This window comes from Dermochelys coriacea, chromosome 1 (genome assembly GCF_009764565.3).
Source record: "Dermochelys coriacea isolate rDerCor1 chromosome 1, rDerCor1.pri.v4, whole genome shotgun sequence".
NCBI classification, from domain to species: Eukaryota; Metazoa; Chordata; order Testudines; family Dermochelyidae; genus Dermochelys; species Dermochelys coriacea.
The window spans coordinates 197,498,167-197,516,660 of NC_050068.2; the positions used below are offsets into that span (position 1 = coordinate 197,498,167).

General features: G+C 42.3%; 1 protein-coding gene across 22 annotated transcripts in view; it reads left to right on the forward strand.

The window, feature by feature from the left end:
- The window catches only part of LOC119844474 (ABI family member 3 binding protein), a 411,236-nt gene that overhangs the window by 171,630 nt on the left and 221,112 nt on the right, over positions 1 to 18,494 (forward strand). For all 22 annotated transcript variants that reach the window (XM_043511028.1, XM_043511059.1, XM_043511093.1 and 19 more), the window contains one exon: positions 18,287 to 18,355. In XM_043511028.1, the coding sequence (XP_043366963.1) occupies positions 18,287 to 18,355 (69 nt within the window). The remainder of the gene's footprint in view (positions 1 to 18,286; positions 18,356 to 18,494) is intronic.

Genomic DNA, 18,494 nt, shown 5'->3' on the forward strand with positions numbered 1-18,494 from the left:
GTAAAACCATTTTGGTGCCCATTTGGCAATAAGAGAATCGTTTGTGCTTTAGCAAGGAGGACAACTGCCACTGACTCTCAAGAACGAAATGTGTTTTAAACATTTAGGCTATATTTTAACTTACTTTTAAGAATCGTGCCATATATTTATACGAAGCTTTTCGTACAGAATTATCCTTCAGTGCTTTATTAACTGCCTGTATGGGGATCGCTCAAATACCACTGAAAGATTGTGGGTGAAATACAATAGCCATTCCACACCAGCCCTATGTAGCAGGTGATTAGGAGTGTTGGAGAAATGTAAGGAGGCAGAATGCAAGTACCCAAGTTGGAATTAATCCACCTCTACTTCTATAAAAAGTGCTACAGGATGCTCAACAATCATGAGTGAATAGGTCCTTGGTTTTGTATCTCAGGGTATATCTATACTGCAGTAAAAAACCCATGGCACCAAGTCCCAGAGCCTGAGTGAGGTGACTTGGGCATGTGGGACTATAAAATTGCACTGTAGATGTTCAGGCTCAGGCTGGAGCCAAGGCTCTGAGATTTCATCTCCCTCCAGCCCGAGTCCAAACATCTACACTGCAATTTTTAGTCCTGCAGAATGAACCCTGCAAGCCTGAGACAACTGACCCAGGCCAGCTATGGCTGTGCCATGGGTTTTCATGGTAATGTAAACATACCCTCACTGGCAAGACAGACACTGCCTAATTGTAAGTTACAGGACAATAGAACAAGTACAGTAGACATATATACTGAATTTTCTAAAACAGAACTCAGTCCTGCTCCTCTTGAGTCAGTGACAAGTCCTTTGGTATCAGTGGTGCTGAATCTGGGCCATAGCTGACAGTGACTTGCGTAGTGATGGGTGAGGACTGCAGGCACAATTTGAAACCCTTTGAAAACCTGTATCTTCATATCAATCTGAGTTGTCATCTGCGAAGCCTGAACTTTGTTAAAGTTAAGTGAGAGTTCATATGGCATCCTAAATAGAAAGATTATAATTAACATGGATGTGGGACAAAACACAAGGTGAAACTTAGTATTTTTTCCAAAGTTGTTCCATGAAACAAAACAGTAGGAAGATAGAAAACTTAACTTGGCAGTGAACAAAACTTGACATTTGTCAGAGAGTCAAAGACCTGGGTCTCATCTTTCTTTGCTGTTTCAAACCTCCACTTCACCTGGACTGTGTTTGTTTGGTGCTACCTTAACTCCTATTTTAATGTTTTAGTACATATGGTGGCTTGCTAATTTTCATCTATTAATTTGAAAATAAAAGTATCCTGCACTCAGGTCATGTCCTAACTCGTGTGTGTTTGGTTTTGAATGGATGGAAAGAACTGGATCATTTAACAAATATAAGTAAGACCTTAAGGGAAGATCAGACTATTAGCTTTGGCCTTAGTCTTGAGCCCATGTGCAAAATGTTAATGTTTCAAGGGACCTACGTCCAGAAATTTTTGGTGTTTTTTTCCTCAAGGCCATAAAACACTTTAAAGTTATGTAAAAAAGATTATATTGTTCCATAATAAAGAATAGTTGAGCAACTTTCTCTGTCCTGTTAAATCAATAGAAACTTCTCATGAATTCATGAGACAAGGAGTTGTCCAGTAACACATGGACAAATCTTTATTTAAAATAATATCTTTCTAAAGATTGTAGGTTTTGTTCCATCTGTTTCACCAAGCAATTTTTCATGTATCAGCTTGTAGAGTGGTTATTTCCAAATTAGTCTTCATTTGGGCAGATGGCAAAACTTATTAAAGTCAGTAAAAAATATTAGTATCCATAAAATATAACTCAGGGTACACCCTAAACTGAATGACATTTTAAAAATCGTTGGACAATTTTACCGGAATTTAACATTTTCCATGACTTGTTGAATCTTCAATTTCACATAGGCCAATATACTTAAAACTTGAGAATTTTAAATGGAATCAGACAAAAGCCATTGACTTCTGAAAACAAGATTTCTGCATCTGAAACAGTTAATGCAAGTTAAGGTTGCATTTTCTAGCATTCTAGAAAGGAAGTAGTTTTTCTGATCAGTTATCTGTTAAACAAGAGCAGAGGGATATACAGCATTTCATGCTCAGCTGCTAAAATAAAGGCTTGTTTGGATCTAACAATTGTTGATTTCAAGCCAGCTGTGCTTTAAAATGTCATATTCAGCTGTTGGGTGTTGGAGTACGATATTCTGATGGATGACTGGAAGATTGAATGAGAGAGAGTTTAATCTCCTTCCTAGAAATCTACCATTCTTGGATGTAGCTTCCGGTATGGTTTTAAAAAAAAAATAACCCCAACCACCTAATCCAGCTGAAGCTGGATCCTAAACTTAATATGGAAGGAATGTTGTAGTGTCAAGAGCTGTGTCTCAAGTCCAGTGGCCCTATTCTCAGCTGCCATAAAATGGCATAGCTCCGTTGAAGTTGACTTGGGAGTTACAGGTGTTCAGTTCCTTTTAAAATTTGGCTCAATTATGCTGAAGATTCTCAAGGTAATTGAACAGATTTGTAAATGTGTTATGAATCATTTTTTTGCAAATGTACAGATATCCTTTATACCTCCCTGGGAGAATTTGGGGTTAAGTAGGCCCTGAAGAAGAGAGCAGCCTTTTGGGTCCTTGCTCTTCAGCTTATTTTTGACAGGTTTCAGAGTAGCAGCCGTGTTAGTCGGTATTCGCAAAAAGAAAAGGAGTACTTGTGGCACCTTAGAGAGTAACAAATTTATTCGAGCATAAGCTTTCGTGAGCTACAGCTCACTTCATCGGATGCATTTGGTGGAAAATACAGAGGGGAGATTTATACACACACACACACACACACACACAGAGAGAGAGAGAGAGAGAGAGAGAGAGAGAACATGAAACAATGGGTTTTATCATACACACTGTAAGGAGAGTGATCACTTAAGATGAGCCATGGACATCATACCAAAAGGACTGAAGGTAAAAAATCCATTACAATCTACATACCACATAGACTATGCTGACAGCTTTTGCTACACACTCTCAAAGAAACTGTGGAACCACCTGATCAACATCCTCTACAGCAAACAGGGAAAGATTAAGAATGAGCTCTCAAAACTGGATACTCTCATAAAGAACCAACCTTCCACACAAACTTCCTCGTGGCTGGACTTTACAAAAACTAGACAAGCCATTTACAACACACACTTTACTTCTCTACAAAAGAAAAAGGACACTAAGCTATCTAAACTATTACATGCCACAAGGGGCCACAACAGTGGTTCCCGTAACCCACCCTGCAATATTGTTCTATCCAACTATACTCTTAACCCAGCAGAAGAATCTGTCCTATCTCGGGGCCTCTCCTTTTGCTCCTCCACCCCCACGAACATGATACAGTTCTGTGGTGAACTAGAATCCTATTTTCGACGTCTCAGACTCAAGGAATATTTCCAACACACCTCTGACCAACATATTAACCCACAGAGACCTTCCTACCAACACTACAAAAAGGATTCTGGGTGGACTCCTCCTGAAGGTCGAAACAACAGACTGGACTTCTACATAGAGTCCTTCCGCCGACGTGCACGGGCTGAAATTGTGGAAAAGCAGCATCACTTGCCCCATAACCTCAGCCGTGCAGAACACAATGCCATCCACAGCCTCAGAAACAACTCTGACATCATAATCAAAAAGGCTGACAAAGGAGGTGCTGTCGTCATCATGAATAGGTCAGAATATGAACAAGAGGCTAGTGGGCAGCTCTCCAATACCACTTTCTACAAGCCATTACCCTCTGATCCCACTGAGAGTTACCAAAAGAAACTACAGCATTTGCTCAAGAAACTCCCTGAAAAAGCACAAGAACAAATCCGCACAGACACACCCCTAGAACCCCAACCTGGGGTATTCTATCTGCTACCCAAGATCCATAAACCTGGAAATCCTGGATGCCCCATCATCTCAGGCATTGACACCCTGACAGCAAGATTGTCTGGCTATGTAGACTCCCTCCTCAGGCCCTACATTACCAGCACTCCCAGCTATCTTCGAGACACCACTGACTTCCTGAGGAAACTACAATCCATTGGTGATCTTCCTAAAAACACCATCCTTGCCACTATGGATGTAGAAGCCCTCTACACCAACATTCCACACAAAGATGGGCTACAAGCCATCAGGAACAGTATCCCCGATAATGTCACAGCAAACCTGGTGGCTGAACTTTTGACTTTGTCCTCACCCATAACTATTTCACATTTGGGGATAATGTATACCTTCAAATCAGCGGCACTGCTATGGGTACCCGCATGGCCCCACGGTATGCCAACATTTTTATGGCTGACTTAGAACAACACTTCCTCAGCTCTCGTCCCCTAAAGCCCCTACTCTACTTGCACTACATTGATGACATCGTCATCATCTGGACCCCTGGAAAAGAAGCCCTTGAGGAATTCCACCATGATTTCAACAATTTCTATCCCACCATCAACCTCAGCCTGGACCAATCCACACAAGAGATCTACTTCCTGGACACTACGGTGCTAATACGCGATGGTCACATAAAAACCACCCTATATCGGAAACCTACTGACCGCTATTCGTACCTACATGCCTCTAGCTTTCATCCAGATCATACCTCACGATCCATTGTCTACAGCCAAGCTCTACGATAAACCACATTTGCTCCAACCCCTCAGACAAACACCTACAATCTATCATGCGTTCTTACAACTACAATACCCACCTGCTGAAGTGAAGAAACAGATTGACAGAGCCAGAAGAGTACCCAAAAGTCACCTACTACAGGACAGGCCCAACAAAGAAAATAACAGAACGCCACTAGCCATCACCTTCAGCCCCCAACTAAAACCTCTCCAACGCATCAAGGATCTACAACCTATCCTGAAGGACGACCCATCACTCTCACAGATCTTGGGAGACAGACCAGTCCTTGCTTACAGACAGCCCCCAACCTGAAGCAAATACTCACCAGCAACCACACACCACAGAACAGAACCACTAACCCAGGAACCTATCCTTGCAACAAAGCCCGTTGCCAACTCTGTCCACATATCTATTCAGGGGATACCATCATAGGGCCTAATCACATCAGCCACATTATCAGAGGCTCGTTCACCTGCACATCTACCCATGTGATATATGCCATCATGTGCCAGCAATGCCCCTCTGCCATGTACATTGGCCAAACTGGACAGTCTCTACATAAAAGAATAAATGGACACAAATCAGACGTCAAGAATTATAACATTCAAAAACCAGTTGGAGAACACGTCAGTCTCTCCGGTCACTCGATTACAGACCTGAGTGGCTATCCTTCAACAAAAAAGCTTCAAAAACAGACTCCAACGAGAGACTGCTGAATTGGAATTAATTTGCAAACTAGATACAATGAACTTAGGCTTGAATAGAGACTGGGAATGGATGTGTTATTACACAAAGTAAAACTATTTATTTCCCTTTGTTATTTCTCCCCCTCTCCCCACCCCCCCACTCTTCCTCAGATGTTCTTGTTAACTGCTGGAAATAGCCTACCCTGCTTGTCACCTTGAAAGGTTTTCCTCCTTTCCCCCCCCCCTGCTGCTGGTGATGGCTCATCTTAAGTGATCACTCTCCTTACAGTGTGTATGATAAAACCCATTGTTTCATGTTCTCTCTGTGTGTGTGTGTGTGTGTGTGTGTGTGTGTGTTTGTGTATAAATCTCCCCTCTGTATTTTCCACCAAATGCGTCTGATGAAGTGAGCTGTAGCTCACAAAAGCTTATGCTCAAATAAATTTGTTAGTCTCTAAGGTGCCACAAGTACTCCTTTTCTTTTAGCTTATTTTTGAGCAATTCTTCTACTGTATATATGTAAAAATGGATTATTGAACTGCAGGCCTCATAAAGAGATGTATTAGTATGTTGGTAGAGGGTTGTTGCAGTATGTTAATGTTTAGTATAGCCATTGGACAATTATTCACCGGCCCCTTAAAATGAATTGGTGGTGTCAGTCCAACAATTGGTTTCCACATCACAAAAAATCATCATAACAATTGCCATCAATATGCATGTGTGATGGTTTGGGAAATTGATTAATTCTGATTCTAGGACCTCTATGTATAACTAACCCTAAGCATGTATTGAATCAGTCATTTGCTGACAGGGACCATGTCACGTATCACACACCCCCTCTGGAAGTAGCTACAGGAAAAAATAATTGTTAACATGGAATGCCTTTGCCCTGATAATCAATGGATTTGCTAAAGAGATTGGCTAAGCTGAAGGAAAGTGGTTATCCCAGGTTGCCTTGTGGGAGGGAGGGGAATGTTGGAGTAATGGAAATTCCTCAGTGGAAAAGGAGAACAAAGGAGGAGGTTGTTAGAAGCTGCTGTGAAGACGCATGCTCTCTGAGCTAGGGAAATCATTTGGCTCCCGAACCTGAATGAGCTAGAGAATTTGTTTCAGGGACACAGAGAGAATATGAAGGCTGAACAAGAGGAGAGGAAGGTCCTGGCATCCTAAAGGGACTGACCAACAACCCCAAGGGCTTTCAGAATGGTGAGGACAGAGGAGGGAGTGTTTTGTGTGCAGGTTTTGGTTGGATTTGTAAGTCTCTAGGCTTTCTTCTAGGAATAAAGTATTCATGTGTTTAATAAATTACTTTGCAAAGCTTCAGAGTTCATTCCTGTAACTGTTGCATGTCCCTGAAGGGTTAATATGTAACAGGGGTGACTAAACTACTGGGGAGATTTGGAGGATTCAGCACTGATCGTGGGGCCTATGACAGCTGGACTGCAGAGTCTCACTTCCAGGAAGGGCTACTAGTCTGGGCATCGGTACCCCAGGACAGAGCTTGAGGGTATGTCTACACAGCAACAGAACACCTATGACTGGCCTGTGCCAGCAAACTAGGGCTCACAGGGTTTGGGCTGCGGGGTTGTTTCATGGTTATGTAGACTTCCTGCGAGGTGGGAGGGTTCCAGAGTCTAGGCTCCAGCCCGAGCCCGGAAGTCTACATAGCAATGAAACAGCCCTGCAGTCTGAGCCCTGCGAGCCTGAGTCAGCTGGCACAGGCCAGCCACATGTCTCCAGTTGCTGCTCAGGCATACCCTGAAAGGCCAGGGCCAGAGACAGTGCCCGGATGCTGCTCAGGCTCAGTGGGATTAGCAGCATGCAGGTCCTAGTGTTTAGATCTAAACAAATCAGTCTGGTGAGTGTCCATCAAGGGGAGCATAACCAGGTCAGTGACACTGCTTTTCAGCAACACAGAAACCAATGATTCAGTCAGCATGAAGACTCAACCTTCTCACTCAAATGGGAGAAACGTTAAAGTACAGCACAGAACTGGGAGTCAAGAATGCTAATTTCTAATCCTGGCTCTGTGGTGGACTCGCTGTGTGAAACTGAGCAAGTCACTCTGCCTTTCTACACTTCTGCTTCCCCATCTGCAAAATGGGAGAATACTTCTCTACCGTACAGGAGTATTTTAAGGCTAAGTTAATCAATTTGTGTAGTGCTTGTTTTGATGGTTTTCATCAAACAGCTGAAGAATAATAAGGTATTTGGAATCTGATGGAATCCCTGTTGAAATCTTCGAAGAAGGGGGGGAAAACTGGCTCATCAGCTTACATCTTAATGGTCAACATTTGGAATTGAGAAGAAATTCCAGCTGATTTTAGGGATGCCATCATTGTTACTGTCTTCAAAGAAGGACACAAAGCGGATTGTGGCAAGTATCAAGGAATTGCCTTGTTGTCCACTTCTGGAAAGATTCTTGCCAGAATCCTCCTCACCTGCTGCTTCCCGTGGCCAAGGAAATTCTCACAGATTCACAGCGTGGATTCAGACCATCTCGAGGTACCATCAACATGATCTTCACTGCCCACCAACTTCAGGAAAAGTGCCACAAGCAACATCGACCTCTGTACATAGTCTTCATTCACCTCATGAAAGCATTTGACTCCATCAATTGTGAGGCTCTTTGGAGAATTCTCCTTCAATTTGGATGCCCACCAAAATTTGTTGCCAGCTTCCAATCCTCCACAGCAACATGGCTGTGATGGTCATCAGCAATGGATCTGAAACGGACCCCTTCCTAGTCAGGATAGGAGTCAAGCAAGGCTGTGTCATCACTCCAAGCTTTTCCTCCATCTTCCTTGCTGTCATCCTCCGTCTCATTGCTGACAAGCTCCAGGCTTGACATCCAATACAGAATGGATGGCAAGCTTTTCAACGTCAATCACTTTCAATCCAAGACACAGTCTCTCACTCAGGGTATGTCTACACTTACATTTTATAGTGCTCTAACTTGCTGGCTCGGGGGTGTGAAAAATCACCCCCCTGAGCGCAGCAAGTCTGAGCGCTTTAAAGCACTCGTTTAGACAGGCTCCGAGCACTGGAAGCTCTCTCCCAGCACTCGCACGCGACCACACTCGCACTTCAAAGTGCTGCCCCAGGAGTGTTTCCGCGACAGCGCTTTGAAGTTTCCAGTGTAGACATACCCGAACTCAGTTGCTGAACTCTAACATGTGGATAACTGTGCCCAGTGCACCCACTCAGAAGATCTTCAAAAAAACAGTCAACACTTTTTCAGAGGCTAACTCAGCCTCATCCTTAACATGCAGAAAACTAAACTACTCCATCAACAGACTCTGAATCACCAGGATCCTGCTCCTGTAATTCAGCTCAATAAAGAGACGCTGGAGGATGTTGAGGACTTCCTTTACCTTGGCATCTATCTGTCACAGAAAGTTGACGATGATGAGAAAATTCAACACTGCCTTCAATATACCAGTGCAGTTTTCATAGATTCATAGATACTAAGGTCAGAAGGGACCATTCTGATCATCTAGTCCGACCTCCTGCACAGCGCAGGCCACAGAATCTCACCCACCCACTTCTACGAAAAACCTCACCTATGTCTGAGCTATTGAAGTCCTCAAATCATGGTTTAAAGACTTCAAGGAGCAGAGAAGCCTCCCTCAAGTCACCCATGCCCCATGCTACAGAGGAAGGCGAAAAATCTCCAGGGCCTCTCCAATCTGCCCTGGAGGAAAATTCCTTCCCGACTCCAAATATAGCAATCAGCTAAACCCTGAGCATATGGGCAAGATTCACCAGCCAGATACAACAGAAAATTCTTTCCTGGGTAACTCAGATCCCATCCATCTAATATCCCATCTCAGGGGATTAGGCCTATTTACCCTGAATATTTAAAGATCAATTACTTACCAAAATCCCATTATCCCATCATACCATCTCCTCCATAAACTTATCAAGTAGAATCTTAAAACCAGATAGATCTTTTGCCCCCACTGCTTCCCTTGGAAGGCTATTCCAAAACTTCACTCCTCTGATGGTTAGAAACCTTCGTCTGATTTCAAGTCTAAACTTCCTGGTGGCCAGTTTATACCCATTTGTTCTTGTGTCCACATTGGTGCTGAGCTTAAATAATTCCTCTCCCTCTCCTGTATTTATCCCTCTGATATCTTTATAGAGAGCAATCATATCTCCCCTCAACCTTCTTTTAGTTAGGCTAAACAAGCCAAGCTCCTTAAGTCTCCTTTCATAAGACAAGTTTTCCATTCCTCGGATCATCCTAGTAGCCCTTCTCTGTACCTGCTCCAGTTTGAATTCATCCTTTTTAAACACGGGAGACCAGAACTGCACACAATATTCTAGGTGAGGTCTCACCAGTGCCTTGTATAATGGTACTAAAATCTCCTTATCCCTACTGGAAATGCCTCTCCTGATGCATCCCAAAACCGCATTAGCTTTTTTCACAGCCATATCCCATTGGCAGCTCATACTCACCCTATGATCAACCAATACTCCAAGGTCCTTCTCCTCTTCCGTTACTTCTAATTGATGCATCCCCAACTTATAACTAAAATTCTTGTTGTTAATCCCTAAATGCATAACCTTACACTTCTCACTATTAAATTTCATCCTATTACTATTACTCCAGTTTACAAGGTCATCCAGATCCTCCTGTATAATATCCCGATCCTTCTCCGAATTGGCAATACCTCCCAGCTTTGTATCATCTGCAAACTTTATTAGCACACTCCCACTTTTTGTGCCAAGGTCAGTAATAAAAAGATTGGTCCCAAAACCGATCCCTGAGGAAATCCACTGGTAACCTCCCTCCAACCTTACAGTTCGCCTTTCAGTAGGACCCGTTGCAGTCTCCCCTTTAACCAATTCCTTATCCACCTTTTGATGTTCATATTGATCCCCATCTTCTCCAGTTTAACTAATCATTCCCCATGTGGCACGGTGTCAAATGCCTTACTGAAATCTAGGTAAATTAGATCCACTGCATTTCCTTTATCTAAAAAATCTGTTACTTTCTCAAAAAAGGAGATTAGGTTGCTTTAGCACGATCTACCTTTTGTAAAACCATGTTGTATTTTGTCCCATTTACCATTGACTTCAATGTCCTTAACTAATTTCTCCTTCAAAATTTTTTCCAGGACCTTGCATACTACAGATGTCAAACTAACTGGCCTGTAGTTACCCAGATCATTTTTTTTCCTTTCTTAAAAATAGGAACTATATTAGCAATTCTCCAATCGTTCGGTACTACTCCTGAGTTTACAGATTCATTAAAAATTCTTGCTAATGGGCTTGCAATTTCAGGTGCCAATTCCTTTAATATTCTTGGATGAAGATTATCTGGGCCCCCCGATTTAGTCCCATTAAGCTGTTTGTGTTTCACTTCTACCTCAGATATGGTAATATCTACCTCCATATCCTCATTCCCATTTGTCATGCTACCATTATCCCTAAGATCCTCTTTAGCCTTATTAAAGACTGAGGCAAAGTATTTGTTTAGATATTGGGCCATACCTAGATTATCTTTAACCTCCACTCCATCCTCAGTTTTTAGCGGCCCCACTTCTTCTTTCTTAGTTTTCTTCTTATTTATATGGCTATAGAACCTTTTACTATTGGTTTTAATTCCCTTTGCAAGGTCCAACTCTACTCGACTTTTAGCCTGTCTCACTTTATCCCTACATGTTCTGACCTCAATTAGGTAGCTTTCCTTGCTGATTCCTCCCATCTTCCACTCCCTGTATGCTTTCTGCTTCTTCTTAATCGCCTCTCTAAGATGCTTGGTCTACAACTCCTTTCTATGAATTTTTTCCCCTTTCTTGGGATACAGGCTTCCGATAGCTTCTGCAGCTTTGATTTAAAGTAATCCCAGGCCTCCTCTACCTTTAGATCCATAAGTTCTTCAGTCCAATCCACTTCCCTAACTAATTTCCTTAATTTTTGAAAGTCAGCCCTTTTGAAATCAAAAACTCTAGTTGCAGATTTATTTTTGTTAATCTTTCCATTTTGTTTGAACTGAATTAGCTCATGATCACTTGAGCCAAGATTGTCCCCTACAACCATTTCTTCTCTGAGGTCCTCGCTACTCACCAAAATTAAATCTAAAATGGCATCCCCTCTAGTCGGTTCAGCAACTACTTGATGAAGGAATCCATCAGCTATCGCATCTAGGAAAATCTGAGCCCTATTATTATTACTAGCACTGGTCCTCCAGTCTATATCTGGGAAGTTAGTCTCCCATGATCACGCAGTTTCCATTAGTATTTACTTGATTAAAAACATTAAAAAGGGCTCTATCCATATCCAAATTAGATCCCGGAGGTCTATAGCACACCCCAAGAACCAGATGCTTGAGAAAAAGATGTCTTCAAAGATTTTCAAAGGTGTCTTCAAAGATTGTGGCATCAGGAATCAAACCAAGCTTCTTGTGTACCAGGCTGTTGTTGTTCCTGCTCTCTTGTACGGTGCTGAAACCTGGGTCACGTACAGTAGATATCTCAAGGTTCTTGAACGACACCATTAACAGTGCTTCTGAAAGATTTTCCGAACAAGTGGGATGACTGACGCAACAATATCAGTGTTCTGTCCCAAGCCAGAATCTGCAGCATTGAAGCTATGATCATCTGCCACCAACTTCGTTGGGCTAGTCGTATAGGGGAAGGGATAGCTCAGTGGTTTGAGCATTGGCCTGCTAAACCCAGAGTTGTGAGTTCAATCCTTGAGGGGGCCATTTAGGGATCTGGGGCAAAAATTGGGGCTTGGCCCTGCTTTGAGCAGGTGGTTGGACTAGATGATCTCGTGAGGTCCATTCCAACTCTGATATTCTATGATTCTATTCTATGTTCTTCGAATGCCAGAAAATCGACTCCCAAAGCAGATAATGTTCTCACAACTGAGCCATGGTCGACAGTCTGGGGTGGGTAAAAAAAAAAGTGCTTCAAGGACACCCTCAAAGCCAACATGAATGTGTCAATATTGCACATCTTCCTGGAAAACCCAATCCCTCGATTGATCAAAATGGAAAAGGACTTTGTGGCAAGGGTGCTAGTATTTTGAGATACAGTGGAAACAATAGAAAATGGGAAGGGAGGAAAGAATGTGCCACAGCCCAATTTAACAATCCAGATCTGTCCCTTCCACTGGGAACTGTCTGTGCCAACTCTGACAAGAGATGTGGATCCCAGATTGGTCTCATGAGCCACCTGCAGATCCACCAGCAATAACTGGCCATCATTTTATTGGACGACAGTCATCCTCAAACTCCAAGGGATTGCCAACAACAGTGCTTGTATACTATGTTGATTGGCACTGTACAGATACATACAAATTAAAATAAACTATGATCCTTGTACTCTTACATATGCAGTAAAATGTTGGGGTCTGCTCCATAACCTCTCCCAAGCATATTTTTATATTATAATATGTTCTGTTAGCTCAGTTTAGACCAGGATTTTAATGTTGTCTGGACTGCAACATGAACTTAATGTCTGATTTTAAATTGTTCCAGTTTCATAATCATTGACCTTGATGAGGATGAACATAATACAATACAATGTTGACTTAAATTTAGTTTAGTAATTTTGGCTCTAATGTCAGACAACTGGTTCCTAGCCTTATCCATTAGAACAAAAAAAAATCCTTTTATTTTTCAAAAGTGCTTCCTTTTTAAATAGTGTTATCAGGGAAATGATGAGTTCATTGGAAAATGTGGATATGCTCTGTTCTTCACATGGAGTGTACTTGCCAACCTCCATGAAGGGTGAGTGAACAACGCCCAACATAACACATTTTTTCTGAGAACAGATTTCAAATATAGAACAAGAAGAAATTATAAAACTAACAACTGTACATAAACATTAGATTTCGTGATCTTTGGTGTGTAGGGGAAGGGTGGGTGGAAGAAGTTTATGCTTTTTGGATAAACCCTTCATTATGTGTTGCTGCACATACTATTCCAGACTCTTCTCTAATCATATCTCACAAATTGAGTGGTTTTTTTCTGCTCAGTATTTGGATGAGAGGACCTCCACCCCACCCCAGGATTAATGAAGGTTGCTTCAGGAAATAGCAGGGGGAAAGGGGCAGATCTAAACAGCCTGGATAATAGATTTCAGGCAGCCAATAGGCCTTTTATTAATAAAAATGCTTACATGCTGCATTCCAAGGAGCAACATTTGCTCTTCATGAGCCAATGCAAAGTAAGGCAAGACTTAAAATCAAGTTTGTGGGTATTAAAGATTCCATGGCACTTTATACAAGAATAGAGGGCAATGTGATCTCTCACTTACTTGAATATCTACTAGAGGATTGTCAGTATTTTCAAGGTTTTGGGTGTTTTAAAATTAGCCCCGTATGTCCTACTACTGTTCTTTGTCTTGCTCTGCCACTAACTGTGTGATCTTAGGCAAAGTCAGTGAGGTGCTATCTTGTATTGAGCCAACCTCTGTTGGTGAGAGATGAACTTTCGAGCTACACAGAGTTCTTCATCAGGTCTGGGAAAAGGAACTCTAAGTACAGGGGTGGGATAACTTTTTGGCCCAAGGGCCACATTGGGGTTGCCAAACTGTATGGTGGGCCAGGTAGGGAAGGCTGTGCCTCCCCAGACAGTCTGGTTCCTGCCCCCTATCCGCCAGCTCCCACTTCCCGCCCCCTGACTCCCCCTCAGAGCCCCCACCCATCCAACCCCCCCCACTCCTTGTCCCTTGACTGCTCCATCCCGGGATCCCCTGCCCCCTGACTGCCCCCGGGAGCCCCCCACCCATCCAACCCTCCCTGCTCATTGTCCCTTGACCGCCGCATCCTGGGACCCCCTGCCCTCTAACAGCCCCCCACCCTTATTCAACCCCCCTGCTCCCTGACTGCCCCAACCCCTATTCACACCCCCACCCCCTGACAGGTCCCCCGGGACTCCCACGCCTATCCAACTCCCCCTGTTCCCCGTGCCCTGATTGCACCCCCCCCGAACCTCTACCCCATCCAACTGCCCCTGGGACTCCCATACCTATCCAACCGCTCCCTGCCGGCCCTGGCCCTGGCCCCCTTACCATGCAGCTCAGAGCAGCATGCCTAGAGCTGCGCCACCCAGCCAGACCCAGACACGCTGCCCTGCAGGAGCGTGCAGCCCCACCGCCCAGAGCACAGTGGCATAGCTGCGGGGGAGGGAGGACAGTGCAGGAGGGGCCAGGGGCTAGCCTCCCCAGTGGGGAGCTCAAGGGCCGGACAGGACAGTCCCACGGCCGGATGTGGCCCACCTCTGTCTTAGTACATTCCCTGACCTGAAGAAGAGCACTGAGTAGTTCGAAAACTTCTCTCTCACCAACAGAAGTTGGTCCAATAAAAGATATTGCCTCAACCCCTTGTCTGTCGGATAACCTGGGATCAACATGGCTACAACACCACTGCATGATCTTGGGCAAGTCGTTTAGGCTTAAATTGTCAAGTGCCCACTAATTTTGGATAGCCCTGTTTTGGCTGTCCCAACTTGAGAAACTGATGGACTGATTTTAATAGGTGTTAAGAACCTCACAATTCCATGTTGATTTCAGTGGAGCAGTAGGTGGAAAAATCCAGGCAAGTAATATCTTGAATTGGGCACCAAAAATGAAGTCTTTTGAAAATGTAAGGTCTTAATCTCTCCTCTCTCAGTTTACCCATCTGTAAAATTTCATATTAATAATATTTACCTCACAGGGCTGTTGTAGAGTTTAATGAACTAATGGTTGAAAGAGTTTTGAGATTGTTAGATAAAGGCAGTGCCATAACTTTTTCTCAATAATAATAATAATAATTTTCAAACATCAAAAATGTTTTGTTTCAAACTGTGGGATGAATGAAGTTTTGGGTCAGTTCCTGTTTAATTTTCACTACATTTCTTGTTCCTGATTGAGGTTTTGTGTACACTGAAAATTTGCATCAGTTAACTAAAATTGATTTAAAATCAATCTTGTTAAATCAGTTCAAATTCCTAATGCAGATGGTGTTAAACAAGATTAACTTTACTGCATTCAGTTTCTTTTTATTCAGATACAGTCTGAACCCATTTAAAAGCAAGCATTAAACTAGTTTAAGTACATCTTTGTTATGGATTTCTAGCTATTTAACTGTAAATTGATTTAATTGAAATTAATTAAATTCATTTAATTAAATCAACTAAAAATCCAAGCAACTTATCCAATACAGAGAAGGCATTAGGTGTGGTATTCTAAGATTCTTCCTGCACCTTCCCGCACGCTTTTTAAAAAAAAAAACAAACAAAAAAAACCACAGCTTTTCCCTGGCCCTTTCTTTATGTACTTGTATAGAACACCAATGAGAGTTCTTCTCTGTGGTTTCTTTTAATTGCAGTACTGCTTTGTAATGCATAATGATTTTGGGGGCCTAGGGCAATTGGGCTGCAGGATCCATCACTAAGGACAAATTTGGCCCATTGTATCTTATAGTAGCCCAATGAATTTTATGTTGACACCCATATTTAAAATTATGGGGAAAACAGTCCAATATACTGTGGGCCAAATTCTGCCCTCAAATATGCCTACCCAACTCCCGTGATTTCCGTTAGAGTTGTGCAGCCATATCTGAGAGCAGAAAGGGGAATTGAATGTTTTAAAAGAGTGAAAAATTGGTTTATCTCATCTCTGATGTCTCAGGAAGAAGGATTTCCTTCCTTTTTTCTGAAGATAAGTTTCCCAAAACTATAAACGCTCCTCCCCTCTGAACATTGTTTTAATCAAACAGTTTATTATTCTAAGCCATGGGGTGAAGTTATCTGGCTTTTGCTGCCGGAACATCACTTGATTTGCAGCCTCTCACAACATGCGTTTGTGCTCTTTAGGGTTGTATCAAACATACTGAGAATTTGTTAGCCTGGATATAAAAATAAAAGCAAGGTTTGATTTTGCTTTATTTGCTTCATTTCATTGTTTCCTGTGAAGAGCAATATTTCCACAGAATTTACAAGCTGGCTCTCAATCAATCAATCAATCCAGCCAGCCAGCCAGTAAATGACTGACACTTGAAAACAGCTGTAGTTCTGATTTGCAACACTAGCTTTATGAAAACTTAATGCTACTTTAGCAGGGCTCAGTTTAAAAACAAAATTCTCATCTGTTTGAAACCCTTTGATTTTATTTTGTGGGGCTAATGGGCTATGAGATTTGTTTTTGTTTAAATGTTGCATCTTTAGCTATTGTAACAAGTTGCACTGTATATTAAAAAAATAAAATGTAGCCTCAACCTTAACGTCACATCTTTCACTTAAGGATAAAATTTTTATGAGAACTTTGTAGTTTAATAAATGAAAATAGAAAACCAGGATACTGAGTGTTAAGAATAAATTTAAATAAATGTAAACATTTGAAGCTATGGAAAATGCATATTTGTCTGGCAAGAAAATTGCTAACAATAGCTCAACTTTCACATTAAAAATATTATTTGTATTCTAATAGTAGCCAGAGATCCTAATAAAGATTAGTGCTTGTCGTGTTATGCTTAAAACATAGTCCTGGCCCAAAGGAGCTCATAATAACACTACTTGCATTTATCTAGTACCCTTATTCAAAATTATCAAAGCATTTAACAATTTAATTAAACCTCATAGTATCTCTTTGAGAGGGGTAAGTAAGACATTTAATTTTACAGAGGGGGAAACTGAGGCACATGCCAAATGACTTGCTCAAAGTCCAAATTCAGTCAGTGGTGGAGTAAAGAATAGAAGTGAGCACATCTGACTCCCACTACTTCGCAGTGGTCACTAGATCATGCAAGTATTAAATGATTAAATATCAGTCTATGCGCTTATACACTTCGTTGCCGCCACTACACCAACATAAGCTCTACACCTCTTGTGGAGGTGGAGGGCACATCTTCACTACCGCTTAAGTTGATCTGACTTATGTTGATTAGGGATGTGAAAAAGCCCTCTCCACTCCCTGAGCGTCGCAGTTTTCGCACTGTCCATCACAACCAAAGAGGGATACTCTTCCTCCAGCATAGCTTGTCTCCAGCCAACATCGCTTATGCTTCTTGCCGTGGTGGAGTAATTATATTGACGGGAGAGCGTTCTCCTTTTGGCATAGTGCGTCTTCACCAGACATGTTACAACGGCACAGCTGCATTGATGCAACTACGCCAATGTAGCACTCTACTGTACTGTAGACTTGCCCAGAGTTGTTATGTTGGTGTACTAGGGCACTTACATCAGCGGGAGCGAGGCTGTAGTGTAGACACTGACATAGTTAGGTTGACATAAGATGTCTTATGTTGACCTAACTCTGTAGTGTAGACCAAGCCTCAATATCACAGGCGCTGACTTTTATTTTTCCCAGTGGGTGCTCCACCCCCGCTCTTCTTCCCTGAGACCCCGCCCTCGCTCCCCCTCTTCCTGCCCTTGAGCACCTTTCTCCAGCTGCCAAACAGCTGATGGGCAGCCCCGCCATACAGATGTGACTAGTGGCTGCTGAGCACCCCCTATTTTTTCCCCGTGGGTGCTTGAGCCCTGGAGCACCCACGGAGTCGGTGTCTATGCTCAGAATCCTTTGGATTCCATCCTCTGCTCTATTCCCTGTGCCCCATCCCGCTGCTTCCCTTTCTGTCATCATCTCCTCCTATTGCTACTTACTTTGCTCACTTGTTCCATCTGTAAGCAAATAACATGTAGCCCTAGTAGAGTAGCTAAAAACCATTGTGTCCCATCACCTAGTACCCTGCTTCATCTCTCTTTTGGAATGTCTGTTTAGATGGTAATTTTTTTCATGTAGGGATGTGTCTTTTTTGGTTTTTAAATCTTTCTAATAGTGCCTAGAATGTTTCTGAATTGTCAGTGAATAAATCATGAAGTAAATCTGTGCCATAGACTGGAAAAAAATTAGACCTTGTTAAATGTTGTTTGAATATTCCACTATTCACCAGGAATAATTAATTGATCATTTTAAAAAACAAATTGTGAATTAAACTAATTACCAAATTGTTATTTCTAGATGCCGAGCCAAGATACTTGATTACAGTGCGACCTGCACCCATTCCAAATCACAAGAAAACCTGCTCAGGTACTGTAATATTACCACATTTTTTTATTTACAGTCAAGTGAAGACAGAACATTGTTTTTATTTAGTTTGTCTGAAAGAACCAAATTTTCTGATGTGGATGACCAAATCCCACATTTGCATGATTAAAATAAAAATGTA